Here is an 18,312-nt window from a genome sequence, read left to right as displayed (position 1 = left end):
CGTCAGCTCTTTTTGCACAAGTGCAGCATCTCTTTAATTGGCTTGATTGTCTAGTTATGCTAACCATGGCTTCAGGCCTTTTTCTGCATTTAGAAACCCCACATGCCAGAATATATCCTTCCCAACCCTACCATATATTTCACACCCTCCATGAAGGCTTTCTTCACTGACTGGGTAAGAGATAAATCTGCCACTTACTTCTAGTACCACTACTCAAGGGGCTGGGGAAGAAATATCACATCTAGGATAGTGATGCCTTCCCTCCATCAGAATGCCAATTTAGAGATGACCATGTGCTTTCATGTGAGAGTAAGCATCAACGATGTTTTGCTCATTAGAAATGACAAATAAAAAAGGATAGCATGGTCAGGAATAAATTGAGTGACTCCCTCCGAGCACATCACAATAAAGGATTCTTCCATTCCCCTGGAGGGCATCCCACTGTGATGGATGGAGTGCTAAATAGGGAGTTGGGAGACTTGGGTTCCAATGATGCCTCTGATGTTGGATAAGTTGTAGATCTTGAAAATGAGGTCAATAATGCTCACTATCTGCTTCATTCACAAAGCAAGGTAAATCCCGTACCAACATTAAAATATTCTCTAAAGGGAAATTATTCCTGAGACTGGTTCAGAGGGACACATTTTACCACAGCATCCTTTCTGTAAAATTGTCTTTTCTGGTGCATTTTCTCTTGAAGCTGCCCTGGATTGTACACTGTTGACAACCCCATCCAGTAAAGAACAATTCCACGTTAATTCAGTACCATTTATTGGGCCAGGCAGGCCATGGTGCTAGGGATATTAAAACAAAGGTGACACCATGGCCTGCTCTTAGGGAATTCCCAAATATCTATTCCTAGGCCTGACCTCTCTTCACATTTCCAGGTAATAATCGGATATTTTTAAGTGGGTGGCACTTTAAACTCATATTACCCCAAAATGAGCTTTTATTTCTCTCTTTTAAACCTGCTTATCCTTCTGAGTTGACTGCTCTATCACCTTCAGAATCAAATGTAAAATATAACATCTGACTTTTTAAACCTTTCATAATCTGGTCCCAACCTACCTTCCCAGCCTCCTTATACCTTACTCTACCTCCCAACTCATCCCAACTCATACCGTTCAATCGGGTAACCTCCTTGCTGTTTCCTTGAACAGAACTATCTCCCAGCTGCAGTAATTTTCATTGATTAATCCCATGCCTGGAACTCTCTTCCTCCTGGATTCTTTTGGCTTCCTTCAAATCTCAGCATTAGTCCCAACTTTTGCAAGAAGCTTTCCCTGGTCTTCCCTGATCTTAGTGTCTTCCCTCCGAGCTTATCTCCAATTTATCTTCTACATATCTTGCTTATTTATACATAGTTGTCTGCATTTCATTTCACCTATCAGACTGTGGATCTCTTGAGATCAGGAACTGGTTTTTGCCTCAGCTCTTAGCACAAGTGCCTAGCATACAGCAGAAACTTAATAAATGCTTACGGACTCAACTCCAAAGGTCTGTGGTAGCACTGAACAAACATCAATTAGGAGCCTATTACATGCAGGGCATTACGTTAGGTTGTGGAGATATAAGAATAAAAATAAGTCCATCCCTACCCTGTAGCAGGGATTTGCCTGGCAATTTACACTACTGGTTTGACCAAAGAAACTGAATGTATTCATGCAAGAACTGTTTCCGGATCTTGAACAGCCAACCAGGCACTCTTCATAGGATGAAAGAAGCAAGACAGACTGGAAAGACTCACCTTAAATAAGTCTTCAGTGCACTAGTAATAGTCTTTATTTCCCACTCTGCACAGATATCCACTTCTGTTTCGGAAGCTGTTTTGGGGTCTAAGAAAAAAGAGAGAAAAGTAAATGATTAAAAGTAAAACAAAACAAAATCATTCTCTCCTCTTGAGGTGAGCCTGTCTACAGCTTAATACTTTCACACTTACCTCTATATTGCTTTCAGAGGTCGTGTTTGTTTCTTTAAAAAAAAAAAAGTCCTCGTGGCTGAATACATCTCTTGGCCTGACTCAAAGAATGGCTATTGTACCCTACGACAGTTCTCACGTAACTCTTTCGTGCACTTATCATGTAATACTGTGGCTCATCTGTGTCTGTGGCTTATCTCATTTTTCAAATACTCAAAGGGATCTCATGTCTTATCAATCTGAGCATTGCCTCCAGTGATTCACACTGCAACCTATTCTGTGTGACTTTCATCCATGCCCACACCACATGGAGGCCCTTTCTCAAACATACTTCTGACATCACCAGGATACCAAAAAAAATTGCAGGCTATCAGTCATCCTTCACATTTACCATTTATCCTTACAATCTTTTCTACCACTCATGCATGTCTGCCACTTTTTTTTTGGCCTTTTCTAGGTGTCTAGGTGGCACAGCATTCTAGCTGGGCCTGGAATCCGAAAAACCTGAGTTCAAACCCAGCCTCAGATCCTCAATAACTGCGTGATCGTGGACAAGTCACTTAACTTCTGTTTGCCTCAGTTTCCTCAAACATAAAATGGGGATAATTATAGCACCTACACCCCAGGGTTGTTGTCAGTATCAAACAGGATCAAATGTAAAGTGCTCAGCATAGTGCCTGGCAGATACGCATTTAATAAATGTGTGTTTCCTTCCTAAATAATTCTCTTTTTGAAATAGGGGGCAGCCTGCTCACCACCACCACACCAGGCATTTGTCGTTCTTTGGGGAACCTGAATTCCCGTTCTTTGGAAACTGTTATATGTCATGACACATAGCCACATAACAAAAGAGCAGAAGAAAAACAGAAAAAAAAATCTAATCTTCTTAACTAGACTGTAAACTCCTTGTGGGCAGGGATCATATTTTGCATTACCTTCCCCCATACTCCATCCTCTGCCAGTGCCAAGCACAAGGCCCTGCAAAGCGCAGATTCTTAATAAATGCTGGTTGTCGGAAGAAAACTATACACAGTAACAGCTATGTTGTGTGAAAGAATCAAAACAATGATCTAAGACAATTCCAAAGGACCCATGATGAAAAAATGCTATCTACCTCATGCAGACTGAAGTACTCTTTTTTTCACCTTATTTTTCTTGGGATGTGTAAACTCAACTTACTGTTTTTATTATAAAAGGTACAGCTGTGTTTATATTTAAACAAAGAAAAAAAATCTATACACTTAAAAAATTAATTCGGTATTTCTAAATCTATTTTAACTAATTTTAAAATACTATATATAGAAGCGAGAATATAGGATGAGGATGGAAGAAGGGAGGAGAAGAAGGAAATCATGAAGATAAACATTTAGACAATTACTTGTCATGGGTAAAGCAACAGGAATTCTGGGAAATATAAGAAATCAGTAACAACTCTGCTCTTAATTGACAGTTTTCTGTCATGGTTGTTTTAATAACCTGCATATGGATACTCTCTGCATGACCCCTTCACTGGCCTAGCTGGAAAGGCCTTCAAGGAGGACCTTGTGCCATCTTGATCATAAGCTTCATAAGAATCTTGTGCCTCTCCACGTCCATAATACTCTGAGTCCCCTTGGCCCTGGCTATGATAGCCTTCGTATCCTTCATAACTTTGCTTAAAATAGGTATCATCATATGCATATTTTTCCTAAGTCTCTGGTGCTGGGGATGGAGGAAGAGTATTCTCAGGATACCTGTGGCTTGGGCTCTTGGAGTACAGGCTCTCCTTACTGCTGGAGGGGAGGCAACCCACAGGCCATACAGGCACCTCTAATGATGACCCCTCTCACCAGAGCACCACAGACCAGGGCTCCCCAGGGAGGCCCAACTTGGGTATGTTTTCTTTTGCAATATGGCTAATATAAAATATGTTTTACATTACTTTATATGTACAGTTGATATCACATTGCTTGTCTTCTGAAAAAGCTGGGTAGAAAGAGAATTTGGAACTCAAAATGTATAAAAATATTAAAAAATCAGACGTAATTGGGAAATATTTAATTATAAATAAATGAAATATATTTTTAAAAAATAGATGTTGGCTGTATACTAGGTGAAGAGAAAGTCTTCAAAAGTCAAGAGACCAACTGCTTCTTAATTGTAGAGTACAAACTGGATCCCAGGCCAACTGGAAAGGGAGCAGTGTTTCTCAAGGGCACTGAATATCTTTACGCCGAATAGAGCCAGGAATTTGTTAGTTACAAAATAACCTAGGCCACAAGAAAGAGAAAACTTCATCTCGTACTGCAAGCAGTTTTTAAAGCTAAAAGAATCAACAGGTCAAAAAGCACCTACTATGTGCCGTGCGCTGTACTAAACGCTAGGGATACAAAGAAAAGCAAAAGACAGGTCCTGTTGTCAAGGAGCTCAGTTTAATGGGGAAAACAACCTACAAACAACTAGATACAGGATAAATTAGAGATGATCTCAGCAGCAAAGCAGCAGATCATGAAATGTTCTTTGTAGGAGGTAAGACTTTAGTTGGGACTGAAAGGAAACCAGGGAAGCCAGATGTGAAGAAGAGGAGGAACATTCCAGGCTTGGTGGACCAGGCTGTGAAAATGCACAAAATGGAAGAACGGAGTGACTTGTATGATAAAGAGCAAGGTGGTGAGTGTCACTGCATTGAAGAGTCCATGGGAGGAGTGAGTAAGGTGTAAGAAACCTGAAAGTGTAGAAGGGAGCCAAGTTATCAAGGGCTTTGAATGTTAAGAGAGGATCTGTATTTGATCCTAGAGTTGATAGGGATCTATTCAAATTTACTGAATGGAGACTTGGGGTGGACATGATCAGAAGGAAATTAGTTAAAAATAGATATAATTGTTGTTATTGTTTAGTGGTTTCAGTCTTGGTTGACTTTCTGACCCCATTTGGCATTTTTTTGGTAAAGATACTGGAGTGATTTACCATTTCTTTGTCCAGCTTATTTTACAGATGAGGAAACTGAGGCAAAGAGGGTAAGTAACTTGCACAGGGTCACCCAGCTGGTAAGTGCCTGAAGCCAGATTTGAACTCAGGAAGATGAGTCTTCCTAACCTGAAGCTGGGCACTCTATTCACTGTGCCACCTAGCTGCCCAGATACAATTGTAAGATTATATGATTTAGACCTAGAGGGGATCTTATAGTCCAATCCGGGGGGGAGGTGGGGAACCTTCAGCCTAGAGGGCCCCATGTGGCCTCAAGGTCGCCTCCCCTAGTCCAATCTCTTCATTTTACTAACAAAGGAATTGTAACCCAAAAAAATTAAGTAACTTGCCTAGAGATAGGATTCTGACCCAACTCTTGATTCTCTAATTCTCTTTCTGTTGTCCTCAGTGTTTCTTAAACTGTGGGCTGAGACCCTCTTGGCAACAGTAAAGGTTTCTGAACTCACAATGACCAAAAATTAATTAAAAATCAAACATGCGTTGAATCCAAGGGGTTTCTGGCAGTGCTTGCCCATGTCGCATCGTGCAACTTCACTTCAGCCTTGGTTCTCTGAACACAAAGCACATGCACTTTGCACTGTGCATGCCCTCAGGCCACACAATGCCAATGAACACTGCTAGAAAAAGGGTCTCCAGTGGAAGAAGCTTAAGAAGCCCTGTTGTTTAATTTCCAAATGGGTGGGGAATGATGGGAGATGTCAAAATCTCATCTAGCTAAAAGGAAAACTTCTCTCGAAGGCCTAAGGAGAGCTTGACTTACAAGGTCAGCTCATGGATTCTGACAAGACCAGCCCACCTCCTTCAATACCACCAACTCCCACTTTCTCTGGTGATGAACATTTGTTGAGTGCCCTACTATGTGCCAGGCCCTGTGGTAGAAGCCTTATAAAAGGACAAAATGAAAGATTTCTTGCCTTCAAGGATTACAATCTGCTAGCAGGAACAGGGGTGGGGACAAGAGGGACTCAGGGAAGCAAACAGAAATTATAGAGAGTAAATACAAAGAGATCTCAAGGAAGGGAGAACTGTAATAACTGGGGGGCCTCTTGGCGAGGGTAGCACCTGGAAGGAAGCGAGGGATTCTACAAGGTCGAGAGGAGAAGGGAGAACAGTCCACGCAGGGGGGACGGTCTGTGCAAACACACACAAGCAAGAGATGTCCTACAGTGTATGGGAAACAAAAATGGGTTAGTCCACTTGAAACATAGAGACCATGACGGAGAGTCATGCACAACTGGTCTAGGATGAAAAACTGGAAACAGATCTTGAAGAGTTTTCAAGGGCAGACAGAAAAATGTGTATTTTATCTTCTCATCTGACCTAGTGACAAGGACCCTTGGACACTGCCATTCACCCCAGTGGTTGGTCAGATGTCCCACAGATGTCCCAGGCCTTTCCATTTACCCTTCATGTACAGGTCCTTTTATGTGCTGTCTCCCCCAAGAAAGAGGGTGAGCTCTTTACAGACAGAGATTGTCTCCCTTTTTCTACTTGTATCCCCAGAGCTCACTTAGCACAGTTCTTGGCACACAGTAAGCACTTAATACATATGTATGCATGAGTTTCCATTCATTTCTTCTTCCTGAGCAGGGAAAACAAACAGAGAGAGACCTATTCCATTAAGCTTTCTTTGTTCTCCAAGGACAAAACATATCTGGGACTCAACTTTTGCCCAAGAAACAGAACCCTATCTAGGTCCATAGAAAAACACATCCCAGAACAAGAACCTTTCTTTTCCTGCTGAGAAATCTGAAGATGCCATGGCTCATCAGGTCCTAAAACCAGCCCTCCTCTGCATCCACAAACTGTATCCTTTGCCATCTCACACTCCTTACAAATTAATCTTTACTTACTTATGTACCAAAGGGCTTAGTTCAGCCTGTGATTTTCCTTCAAACTACTTACTCCGCCCTACCCCCTTCCCCACCCCCCACTGGCTTGTGGAGAGCTGCCAGCCTTGGACTCAAGACAAATCTTACTGTACAGTTCTCTGAAGTTCTCCTCTCTCAAGAGGAGCAAACAACAATAAACAGAACCAGTTGGCAAGTTCTGGAGCCGAGAACTATTTGTTGAACCACATTTAGCAAAGTAACAATTAGTATCCACTTTAAAAAGGGCCTGCAACCATAGGGATATAGTATAACATCACAGTCAAGACTCAAATAACAGTCCTGGGGAAAAGGCTTTTTATAGCACTGATGAGGCAAGGCTCCTTCAGGGTTGAAGTACATTTAATTCATCCTATTTCCAATACACCCCAAACCCAGGCCTCCCGAGCTACCTTCTTTTCAGAAAGAGCTGCCAATTTCCACACCTCCTTGCTGAAGCCCCAGACTTGCGTGTTTGGCTCCCCTGACATTTTGAAGCCTCTAGGAGCAGCTGAATATGCTGTGCCTTGAATAGTAGGGGAGAGAATTTATGGCTTTCTCCAGACTAAAAGCCTTTCTCCCCTCCTCATCTTCTCATGACTAGCTAGTAACAACATTCATCATAGGGGGAGAAGAAATCCGCCAATGGAGAAAACACCAGAAATGTGTACCTCCATGTGTACAAACAAATCTGTGAACTGACACACAGACAAGCATTTACTAAGTTCTTACTATCTGAAAAGAAAAAAATATGGACCCTGGCGTCAAGGAGCTCGCTCTCTCTCTCTCTTTTTAAGCTCACATTCTAATAGGAGAGACAACATGCAAACAATTATGTGCAAACAAAATATACAGAGGATGATGGGAGGCAAACCTGGTAAGGCATAATCAGTAGGGGTAGAGGGACAGAGCAGATGGGCAAGTCCTCTTGCTGGGGGAAGGATTTGAGCTGAAAGAAGCAGGAAGGGCAGAAGGAACAGCATCCCAGAAATTAGAAACAACCAGTGTAAAAGGCATGGAGATGGGGGGAGATGGAGTGTCATTTGAAAGGAAAGGCAAAAAGGCCAGTGTCACTGGACTGCAGAATACAAAGGGGGGGGGGCATAAAGTGAAAGAAGACTGGAAAAGTAGGCAGGGGCAAGTCTGTGAAAGGACTTAAAAGCAGAGGATTTTAGATTAGATCCAGGAGTCACTGGAGTTTAGTAAATAGAGGGGTTAACATGGGCAGGCCTACAAGAATCACTTTGGCAGTGGAATGGAGACTAGAGTGAAGAAAGGCCTGAGGCAGGGAAACCCACCAGAAAGGAGGCCGAGTCTTCTCTGCACTGTGGATTCAGGGTCTGTTTACCCCATCTGTGGCTTGGCCAGAAGGCACTTTGCTTCTCTCCCAGGAAAATATAAGCCTCTTGAGATCTGGAGTCTCATACAGGAGTCTACATAGGATAGGAACCTAACAAATGCTTATTGTTAAGAGTCCTCTTCTTTTTTCCCACTACAGACTACAGAATCAGAATTTCAGAACTGCAAAGGAGTGCAGAAATTCAGCCCAACATGTACCTGAATTTGAATCATTTTTAGAAAACTCATGATACGTAGACTCATGATAGAGAACACATTACTTCATGAGGAAGTCCATTCTGGTTTGGGGTGGGTTTGCCTCTTATTTTTCTTTACACTGAATCTAATTATATACTATGGGTAGCTAGGTGGCACAGTAGATAGAGTACTTGCCTTGGAAGTCAGGAAGATTCAACTTTGTGAGTTCAAATCTGGCCTCAGACATTTACTATGGCTGTGTGACTCTGGGCAAGTCACTTAACTCTTTGCTTCAATGGTAGCAGTGGCAAGAAAAAGGAGGGGATGTATGCAAGGCATGATGGACAAATGAAATCAACAGGACACGGTTATTGACTGACCATAAGAAGTGAGGGAAAGGGAAGAGACAAAAGCAGCCCCACAGCAGTTAAGTTTAGATTTAGGGGAGAAGAATATAATTTCTGGGGCATGCGTATAGCGTTAAGATGCCAGTGGGATACCTCAGTAGAGAAGTCATATAACTAATTAGACATGAGATTCTGCAGCTCAAACAAGTAAGGACTAGGGAGCTATTGGAGGACAGCAATTATTTCTTTTTTTTTTTTAAATAAAGTGCTTTGTACACAGTAGGCACTTGGTAGATGCCTGCTGGATGTAATGGCCACAGATTAAAAGCCGGGAAGCTATTCCCTCCATTCAAATGTTCCACTGTTCCAGGTAGATCAGGATCCAGAAATACTTCCCCCAGGACCCATATCACTGTGACAGGAGATGATTTCCTGTTTTGTGTCACCAGTGACTCAGCTTCCTTTTATAAGTGTGTATCATCAGAAGTTAACAGAATTTGAATAGCTGCCCTGATCTCAGTCTACTTCTTAAAATTCAAAATTTCATGTTCCTAAGTTCAAATCTGGCCTCAGACACTTATTATCTGTGTGACCATGGGTAAGTCACTTACCCCTTGTTTCCTCATTTGTAAAATGACCTGGAGAAGGAAATGGCAAACCACTCTAGTACCTTTGCCAAGAAAACCCCAAATGGGGTCACAGAGTTAGACATGACTAGAAAAATGACTGGACAATAAAATTCCTTTTCCATGTAATACTGTGAATAGCCAGGGCAGGGAGCCTGCCCTGTCTGAACAGTTTATCTCCACCAGTACCTAGCACAGTGAGGTAAACAAGAGAGCCTTAAACATTTGCTACAAACAAATCTGCTTCAATCATGCTCTTGTCTAATTCCTGCTGACAATGCAATGGCAAATGTTAGCAAGATTAATGACTGCATTTTCTTGTCTGTTACAGAGGAGAATTTTCAACCCCTAACTGATTATTCAAGAACGTTTCTTGCCTTCAAGGAGCTTACATTCTGCTAGAGTGGGAAATGCTACTTACACAGATAAGTAAGCTTAAAAATAAATGAGGTGGAGAGTTTGATTTTCCAGTTTGTATACTATTCAAGGTCTCCTTCTTTTGCTCCCTTGGATGTTTCATAGCAATGGAAAGGGGGGGAGAGAAAGAAATGGAGAGGGGAAGGTAGAAGAGAAAGAGAACAGAGATAGAAGAGAGATGGGGAAAAGAAGGAGAAGGGAATGCAAAACCCAAACTTGCTTCTTAGTAATAGCTCTGGGAAAGATTTAGAAGAGAAGTAGATAGAAATGGTAACTGAAATGGACATTCTAAATAGCCATTATTAGAGAGAACCCCAGTTTCTTCATCTGGAAAATGAGGGGGTTGGATTAGATGACCAGGAAAGATTCTTTCCAGCTCTAATTTATGACTTCCTCTATGGTCCTCTACTATGCAAAGTTGGTTTCTGTTATTAAAATAACAAACAGCTCACATTTCTAAAGCACTTTAACACTTACAAAATCCTTTCCCTACAACCAACCTGTGAAGAAGATAGTGAGTTATTATCCCCATTTTATAACTGAAGAAACAGATTCAAGAATAGGAAACGTCCCACATCTCTATTGGAGATGGAACAAAACCTGGATCTCCTAACTCCAAGTCTAAAAGCTCTCTGAACGGACCGTGTTGACTCACTGATGCTATTTCTTGGAAAAGGGTAGGAAATAAAAGGCAGAGAATAAAAAAGCATGGACCCAAAGGGTCCCTGGGTGCTGTGCTATACGGTGTGCATAGTTTGACTGAAAAGAAATGGAGCAAGGGAAAGCATGTTAACATAAGTTAGTGTTTATAAAGCACTGCATTTCCTGATTCTCTCTAATACCTTCCATGTGTTCTTCGTAGCATTAACTTTAGTTTAATCAATGGTAAAAGAAAGAAAACACCGGCCTAAGTTGTACACACTGCACGTTAGATGTGTTGTCCAGGCACACACACATAAGGACAGTATAACAGCTGGTTTACAAAACACATTTTCTAAACTGAAAGTTGGCTAGGTCATTTTCCTCTACATCTACAGACAAAGTTTTAAAACTGCCCCCAAGAGAGCCTCTGTTTCTAGGAATTTTTAAGTCTTTCTCCCTCCTTTACAGTCTCTAAAGACCACTGACCTCTGTTGCTGGGAAACCAGATCAAAGGTCATTTTTTGGTTTGACACTAGTATATTAAGAGAGCACAACTGTATTTGCTAGAAATTCTACCAGAATCTCCTAAGGAGTTCCAGTGTTTAGTATGAAACATTCTCATAGCATTTGTCCTCTGTCAGTATCTACCAAGCAATGTCCTCAAGTATATGGGTAAAGAAAAGAGACTGGTGGTTCTTATTTAATTAAAATCCATTATGATAATAATAAGAGTAACACACTGCTAACTCTTTTGAGACTGTCAGATAGTGAATCCAAGTGTGTTCTTAATCAAAATTCTCAAGCAACATCACGAACATTAGAATGTCGAAATGTCCTAGAACAGCATGTGAATAGAATGCTTCCTGAATGGAATGAGCCATATTTAAATTATGTCTGGTGAAACAGTGCTACGTGCTCAAAACTGGGCATGGCACTGAGAAGGAAGTGTGGTATAGTGGAAAGAGTAATGCACTTGAGTTCCTACTCAGCCTCCTTTGTGATCCCAGACAAGACAACCTAACTTGGTAGATAAGGGATGGAGGTAGATACAGTGCTAGGTTTATTAGCTATCATTAACCTTTCTTGACCTTAATTTCAATGATGGAGTTGATAAGATTAGATCAAGAATTTCTCAATCCACATAGATTTTAGGGGGTCCATGAACTTGGATATGAAATAAAATTCCAACTTTATTTTCATCAATCTCTAGTTGAAATTTAGCATTTTCTTCAATTATGAATGTAGACAACAATAAAAAAAAATATTCTGAGAAGGGCTTCACCTGGCTGTCAAACACAGAAAAATTTTAAGAGGCCCTGGACCAGACAGGTTCCTTCCTAGCTCCAAATTCTGAATTAGCAATAAGGATGGAGAAAGAGAACACTCCCCTCCACACTCCCCCTTTATAAACCAAGGTGAGAATCCTGGGAGAATGTCACATATAAGAATTAAACCATTTGGCTTGAAATATCAAGTTAGTATGCTAGTATAATCACAGATTTTGGTTTCAGCCCTTCCCCATTTGTGGGACACCCACAGACAAGCTGAAAGATCCACACCTTAGGCTCTGGTGAGCCAAGTAAATTTTGGTTAATCCTCACCTGGGATTATGATCTAGGATGTGCTGCCTAGAGCTACAGAAAATGAGAAAAAGACCTGGCAGATGAGGGAGCTTAGCTGTCAGCCCGGCACAGCTGTCCTCATGGTGTTCTGCTGCTTCATATTCACACACTGGGTTCCCTGGGGGCTTTCCAGCTGGTTAATGCTTATTCCTCACAACAATTCATAGAAGCAGGTTATTACATTAATCATCCTGAGGAAGATAGTAGACAAATGGCTGGTTTGAGAGCCAACCAGAGTATCAGTGATAGAAACCAGGTTCCTTCACACCTCTTCTTCTGTTTAGTCCAATGACCTAAGCAGCTCTTGTTTCAAATATGTTATGGGCCTGCCTGAAACGCCAAATTTCCTCACCCCTGCATAAGATTCTTAACTAAGGCTTAGATATCTCCTGCCTTGGTAGCCACTTCAGTGGCTACCATCAAAATTTCTCAAAGTTAACTATGCCTACAATCTGAACTAAAACATTGAAATTTCAAGAGAGGCCCCTAAGATAAACAAATAGTTATGGTTTAAACATCAATTTCACTGAAGATTAATGACAGAATAGGATTTTTTCATGGAAGCAGCTTAGACTCTTGAAATTAACAAATAAGGCATGAAATCCATAAGACCAAACACTAATTCTTCAATAAATAAGTGGTCAAAGGATATAAACAAATATTTCTAAAAGGAACTGCAAGCTATTAACAACCACATAAAAAATGCTACAATCGTTAATAATAAGAGAAATGCAAATCAAAGTAACCTTACACCCAGTAAAGTGACAAAGATGACAAAAGATAGGAATCACTGGTCAACATTGGAAGGGCTGTGGAAAGATGAGCACACTAGTGCACTAATGGTGGAGCTGAAAAAACGGTCCAAACATTTGGAAACCAATTTGTAAATACATGATGAAAGTGACTAAAATATCCATATCCACTGACCCAGAAATCCCACTGCAAGACATATGCCACAGGAAGGCCAACAATTTTTTTTTAAAAGCCCCATAGACACTAAACTTTTTTTTTGTAACTATAAAGAACTGAGAACAAGGTAGATGCCCATTAATTGGGGAATGACTAAACAAGTTACAATATATGAATGTAATGGAATACTACTGGGCTGCAGAAGAATCGATGCATAAACGTGAAAACAATATATACAATGACAACAAAGTAAACTGAAGCACTGTATTAACATAGTTATTAAGTTTCCTAACAGTAGTCTTAAAGGAAATCTGGGAAAGCACCTCCTCCCGTTTCTTTCCAGAGGAGAATATCAGGCCTTTTCAATGTGTTCGTTTTGCTGAAGTAGCTTTTCTTTTCTTTCTTTTTTTTTTTTTTGCTTTTTTTAAATTTTTAGTTATAAGGGAAAACTCTCTGGGAGGGTAAGGGAAGATTCACTGGGAAAGGGAAATGATATTAAGAACAAAAATTATCAATAAAACTTTACTTTAAAAAGAAGGTATATTGACTGAGTGAGAGAATTAGGGTATAGAAGAGGTAGATTTAGCCCAAGATGAGAGACACAAACAATAGGAAATCATGATTTTTCCCCCCAACTGAATTTGTTTTCATTGAAGCAAGTGAGTCTTACATGAGTGGTGTCCCTGCCTAGAGCACCAAGCTGGGACCACAAGCAGCAGCCCCATCTATAAAAGTGTCCCTCCAAATGTGCTTATAAGTGACAAATATTACAGTCACCAATCTCGGAAACCTGATCTGTTTGCCATTTAAATCTATGTTATTCACTGGTGCTGGCTGCATTTGCGTCTAAAAATACAGGAAATCTGCAGCCTAAGCACATTTGGCCCATTAGCTCATGGGGCTCCGATTTGAATACTGAACGTGCGGAGTGGGACGAAGGTTTTGTTTGGATATCTGCTACCCATACGGGGCGGAGGAGGAAGGAAGAAGGAAGTGTAGGTTGAGTTCTGCTGCTTACTCTACGTAGAGAGAGTATGAATTTGTGGGCTAGGAGATTGGATCAGAAGGATTATCCATTGAAGTAAACTCAGCTTTGAAGTAATGTGATGGATTCTCACTAGCAAAGGAACAAACATTATTTTCTCAAGAAAAGTTCCCATAGTTAGAATCATCCCCTCTTCTCCACTCACAAAGGCTCTAATCATTACTTCTTGCCCAAATTGTTGCAATGGCCTCATAATTGCAAACCCCAACCTTCGAGTCTCTCCTTTCTCCTCTGACACAGTGATATTCCAAAAACATAAATCTAAGCATGTTACTGCTCTGCTCAAGAAGCATTAATGGCTCCCTGTCACCTCCAGGATCAAATATTAACTAGACTGCTTGGCATTTAAAGCCCTTCAACATCAGGCTTCTTCCTATGTTATTAAATATTATTACTCCGTTGTCTGCATCTCATTTCCAATGCTACCTTTATATAGGTTGTCCCCCAAGCTTAGATCCTCTCTCTCCTCACTTCTGTCTCTTAGAATCCACAGCCTCCTTCAAAGCTCAGTTCAAGTTCTACTCTCTGTATGGAATGAAGTCTTTCCTGGCTACAGCACCCCCAAGGTACTAGCTCCTCTTCCTACCAAAAAGATATATTTTATATCTACTTACATGAGTACCTGTTGTTTTCCAATACAAAAGAAAAGTTCCTTGAGGACAATGACCGATTCATTTTGGCTCTGTCCCTCCAACACTGAGCATAGTTCTTGGCACACTGCAGGCACTTAATAAATGCTTGTTGATTAATTTATTGCATTGATCCCCTTGCTGAGGCACCAGACTTTGGAATCAATAAATACCTGACCCATTTCATAGACAGCAAGAGTCACAGACTATTAAAGACGAAATAGGGAGGGGCCATATGGGATATGGATTCCATGGCAAGGCAAGAGGCCAAAGGCAGCTGTCTTCCACCAGTAAGGGTGTGGTACTCCTGGTCTATGTCCCCAGGCTCTAATGTGGGAGAGCAAAAGGAATCCAAGCTCTGGCATGTTTTTAAAGTCTGTAACAGAAATTATGGCAAGGCCAGCTGGGAATAACCAGAGATATTCATAGCCAAAGTCCTCTCCAGCTATCAAGGGGAGAGCCAGGGTGGGACAGGAACCTGACACCATTTTCTTTTCTTTTGGGTTTTTTTTTTTGCTTACATCCCTCTAAGTCCTGATTTCCAATCAATAAATATTTCATCCAGAAGGGTTGGGTCCTTCCCCTCCTTCCCTCTCCTCCCCATACTTTTCCAAAACAACCCTACCAGCCACTTTTGCTCAGAGCCAGCGGCTATGGCACTCACCCATCAAAACACTCAGCAACTTCTGGACTCTGGAGTTGACGCCAACAATTCTGTAGAGTCCTTGCTCATTGATCCCTGGGAAAAGAAAAAGACTCTGATTTAATTAGAGGACCATCAATGCACAAATAAGGCTAATGCAACCTAATGCATTTCTTTCATTTCCTCAGCCTTCCTAATAACTGCTCTAATTAAAGCATCTTGTCACTCAGCCCTGCTGCTGGGGAAGGGATGGACGGGATTTGGTACAGCTGTCTAGAATTTCATGGACGGACTACACAGTATAACCCTGGTGTTAGTCTGGTAATCAGAAGGGAAAGATCTCCAACCTCCCCTGCCAGAGGCAGCATCTGGACAGGCTGAAAGATGTCAGTAATAATGGCAATAACACATGTGTATTATTTATATAAATATTTGGGGGTACACGCATATGTGTATATTAGAAATACATACATACATGTGTTTGTGTGTGTGTGTAGCCAACAACAGAGAGAAGTAACAAAGAGGTACACTTTGGATTTTTATGATGCCATTCTGCAATACCAGAATATGAAATACTTAATGGTGATGACACTCTCAGTTTTACAAATGGTGGCCAAAGCACATACAGTTGGTAGATAAAAAAAGAACTTATTAAAGAACATAGCTTAGTGGTCAGAAGTCTACTCTTTTGTTTTGGTTTGTTTTTTTTGGCTAGGTAATGGGATTAAGTGACGTGCCCAGGGTCACACAGCTAGTAAGTGTTTTATGTCTGAGGCCGGATTTGAACTCAGGTCCTCCTGAATCCAGGGTCAATGCTCTATCCACTGCGCCACCTAGCTGCCCCCAAGCCTGCTCTTTTGTTACATAAATGTTTGCCCGTATAAAATTTTTTTTAAAGAAAGATGATAATATCACCTTCCTCTTTATTCAATACCAGGAAAGAACTAGTTGATCTTTCAGGTTGATTTTATTTTGTTATTGATTGATGCCTTTGGGTTTTTTGTTGTTGGCTTTGTTTTGTTTTTTTAACCGCACACAAATACAATCCCCTTCCAATGGAACTCTCCCTTGAAGGAGAAAAACAAGTTAAGCAAAACAAATTGATAAATAAAAATGTCTCTCAACTCTAAATATTCACTATGCAACAACAGTTTTAGAAAGGAAAAATACTATTATCTTCTGATGGTACATTCAACATTCTGAACCTGGAGGCTGCCCATATTTCTATTGAAAGGATTTTAATATGTTTTATCATATTTCCTCTTTTGGAAGCTCATTGTAAAACAGTCACCTAAGTGATCCAACAAATGTTAACCCTTTTTTATTCATTTACATCTCCATAAATCTGGAGAAATGGGTCTTTACAACATGGTGAAAAAATAGTCACAATCTTATTTTATATAGAAGGATAATTTGAACCAAGAGCTCATGGTGTCTTTGTACTCACTGCTCCATTTTATCAACCTGTCTTACCTATTTCTCTATCTCTCCATCTATCTACCTACCTACTACTTACCCATGAGACACTTCATAGCAACAAATTATTATGCTAGAGCCACTGCCAAACAAGGCAGGTTCTTGGAAGACGCAAGTATTGGACGTGAATTTGCTGAATTTTTAATTAATAATTTATAGAGAAATATGACTATCTAAAGCCTATGGGTACCTAGAATATATAGGTAAAATGAGGTGATCTGCAGTTACTAAAGATCTTAGAGTCTAGCCCATTCAAAGCTTAAACATAATGAGCGACTCATCTAAGGTCACAGAAAGGGGGATAGCCACTGAATTCTGTGACACTGTAGGGCTATACCCTCTGAGACAATCCATTAATAAGCATTAATGAAGCTCCTACTAGGTATCAGACATTGGGCTTCCCCTAGTGCAGATACAACGAACAGAAGGGAGTCACCCACTCAACCATCCTAACACCAATTTCTAAAATGACTGTAGGAAATTACAGCTTCTACCTAAATATTATAGATTCCAGGTTGTTAGCTTTCATTAGTAATTATTTTTGTAATTTTGGATAAACTGCTTTTTGCTGTGAAAAACTCCCTTATTTTTATAGAATTTAATATATTTTGTCACCAATCACATTCATTTAAAAGATTATAATTTTCGACCAAACACTTGACACTTACTAGCTGTGTGACCCTGGGCAAGTCACTTAACCCCAATTGCCTAAAATACATAAATAAACAAACAAATAAATAAGAGATAATCTTCTCAACTCTAGAACAGAGATAATAATATTCTTTCTTCTTACAATTTGTATTGTTGCATACATGTGTACCTAGCACTTGTGTTGTACACACATACATACATATATATTACATATATGCTGTTGAGTATTAGCCTGATCCTATTTTTGACTAGCTATCAAATTTTCCTAACAATGTATATTGAAGTCAAAATTCAATTCTATACTGTTTTGTAATTTTGGATGTATAAAACATTCATCCATTAGATGCCTTTGGCTCTAATTTTGGATTTTTATTCTGTTTCATTGATCTATTTTTAAAAATTCAGTACTAGAGCTTTTGTAATTAACACTTCCCAAAACAATCTAAGATTGGAAAGTTAACTTTTCTGCTTGATGACTTCAGTCCTTTGTTTTCCCATGCACTACAGACAGTTAAGGTACAGTGGATGGAACGCTGGGCCTGGAGTCAGGAAGACCCAAGTTCAAATATGGCCTCAGATATTTACTAGCTTTGTGACTTTGAGTAAGTAATTTAACTTATCTGCCTCAGTTTCCTCAACCGTAACATAAGGATATTAATAGCACTTAGCTCGAAGAATATTGGCTCAAATTATATAGTAATTCTCTCAAAACCGTTTCAGAGTTGGTAGTTTTTACAAAGGCTTTATGATATCTTGGTAGGTTAACTCTCCAACTGTTTTATGCAATTTTACATTATAAATAGTATTTCTTTTTCTAAATATTTTTCCTTGTTTCTATTAGTAATATATAAAAATGTAGATTTTTATCCCCTTGGTTCATCTTAACAAAGGATGAGTTATTTCTTTCTTTAATTTTTCAGTTGAAGATCTTAAATTAATATGTCGTCATGTCATTTGCTAAAAGAGATTATTTTATGCTCATCTTTGCCAATGTTCATTTCTTTAATTTTTCTCTT

The 18,312-nt window shown here is 40.1% G+C and overlaps 1 protein-coding gene across 4 annotated transcripts in view; it reads right to left on the bottom strand.

Moving 5' to 3' along the window:
• The window catches only part of ARHGAP26 (Rho GTPase activating protein 26), a 528,120-nt gene that overhangs the window by 187,861 nt on the left and 321,947 nt on the right, over positions 1 to 18,312 (bottom strand). For all 4 annotated transcript variants that reach the window (XM_078150504.1, XM_021004972.2, XM_078150503.1 and 1 more), the window contains exons 14-15: positions 15,191 to 15,265; positions 1,748 to 1,835 (exon numbers count right to left, since the gene is read on the bottom strand). In XM_078150504.1, the coding sequence (XP_078006630.1) occupies positions 1,748 to 1,835; positions 15,191 to 15,265 (163 nt within the window). The remainder of the gene's footprint in view (positions 1 to 1,747; positions 1,836 to 15,190; positions 15,266 to 18,312) is intronic.

Source organism: Phascolarctos cinereus, unplaced genomic scaffold (assembly GCF_003287225.1).
Source record: "Phascolarctos cinereus isolate Bilbo 61053 unplaced genomic scaffold, phaCin_HiC Scaffold_2;HRSCAF=192, whole genome shotgun sequence".
Lineage (NCBI taxonomy): Eukaryota > Metazoa > Chordata > Mammalia > Diprotodontia > Phascolarctidae > Phascolarctos > Phascolarctos cinereus.
The sequence above is the reverse complement of the archived record's forward strand: the minus strand, read 5'-3'. Positions and strand labels throughout refer to the sequence as shown.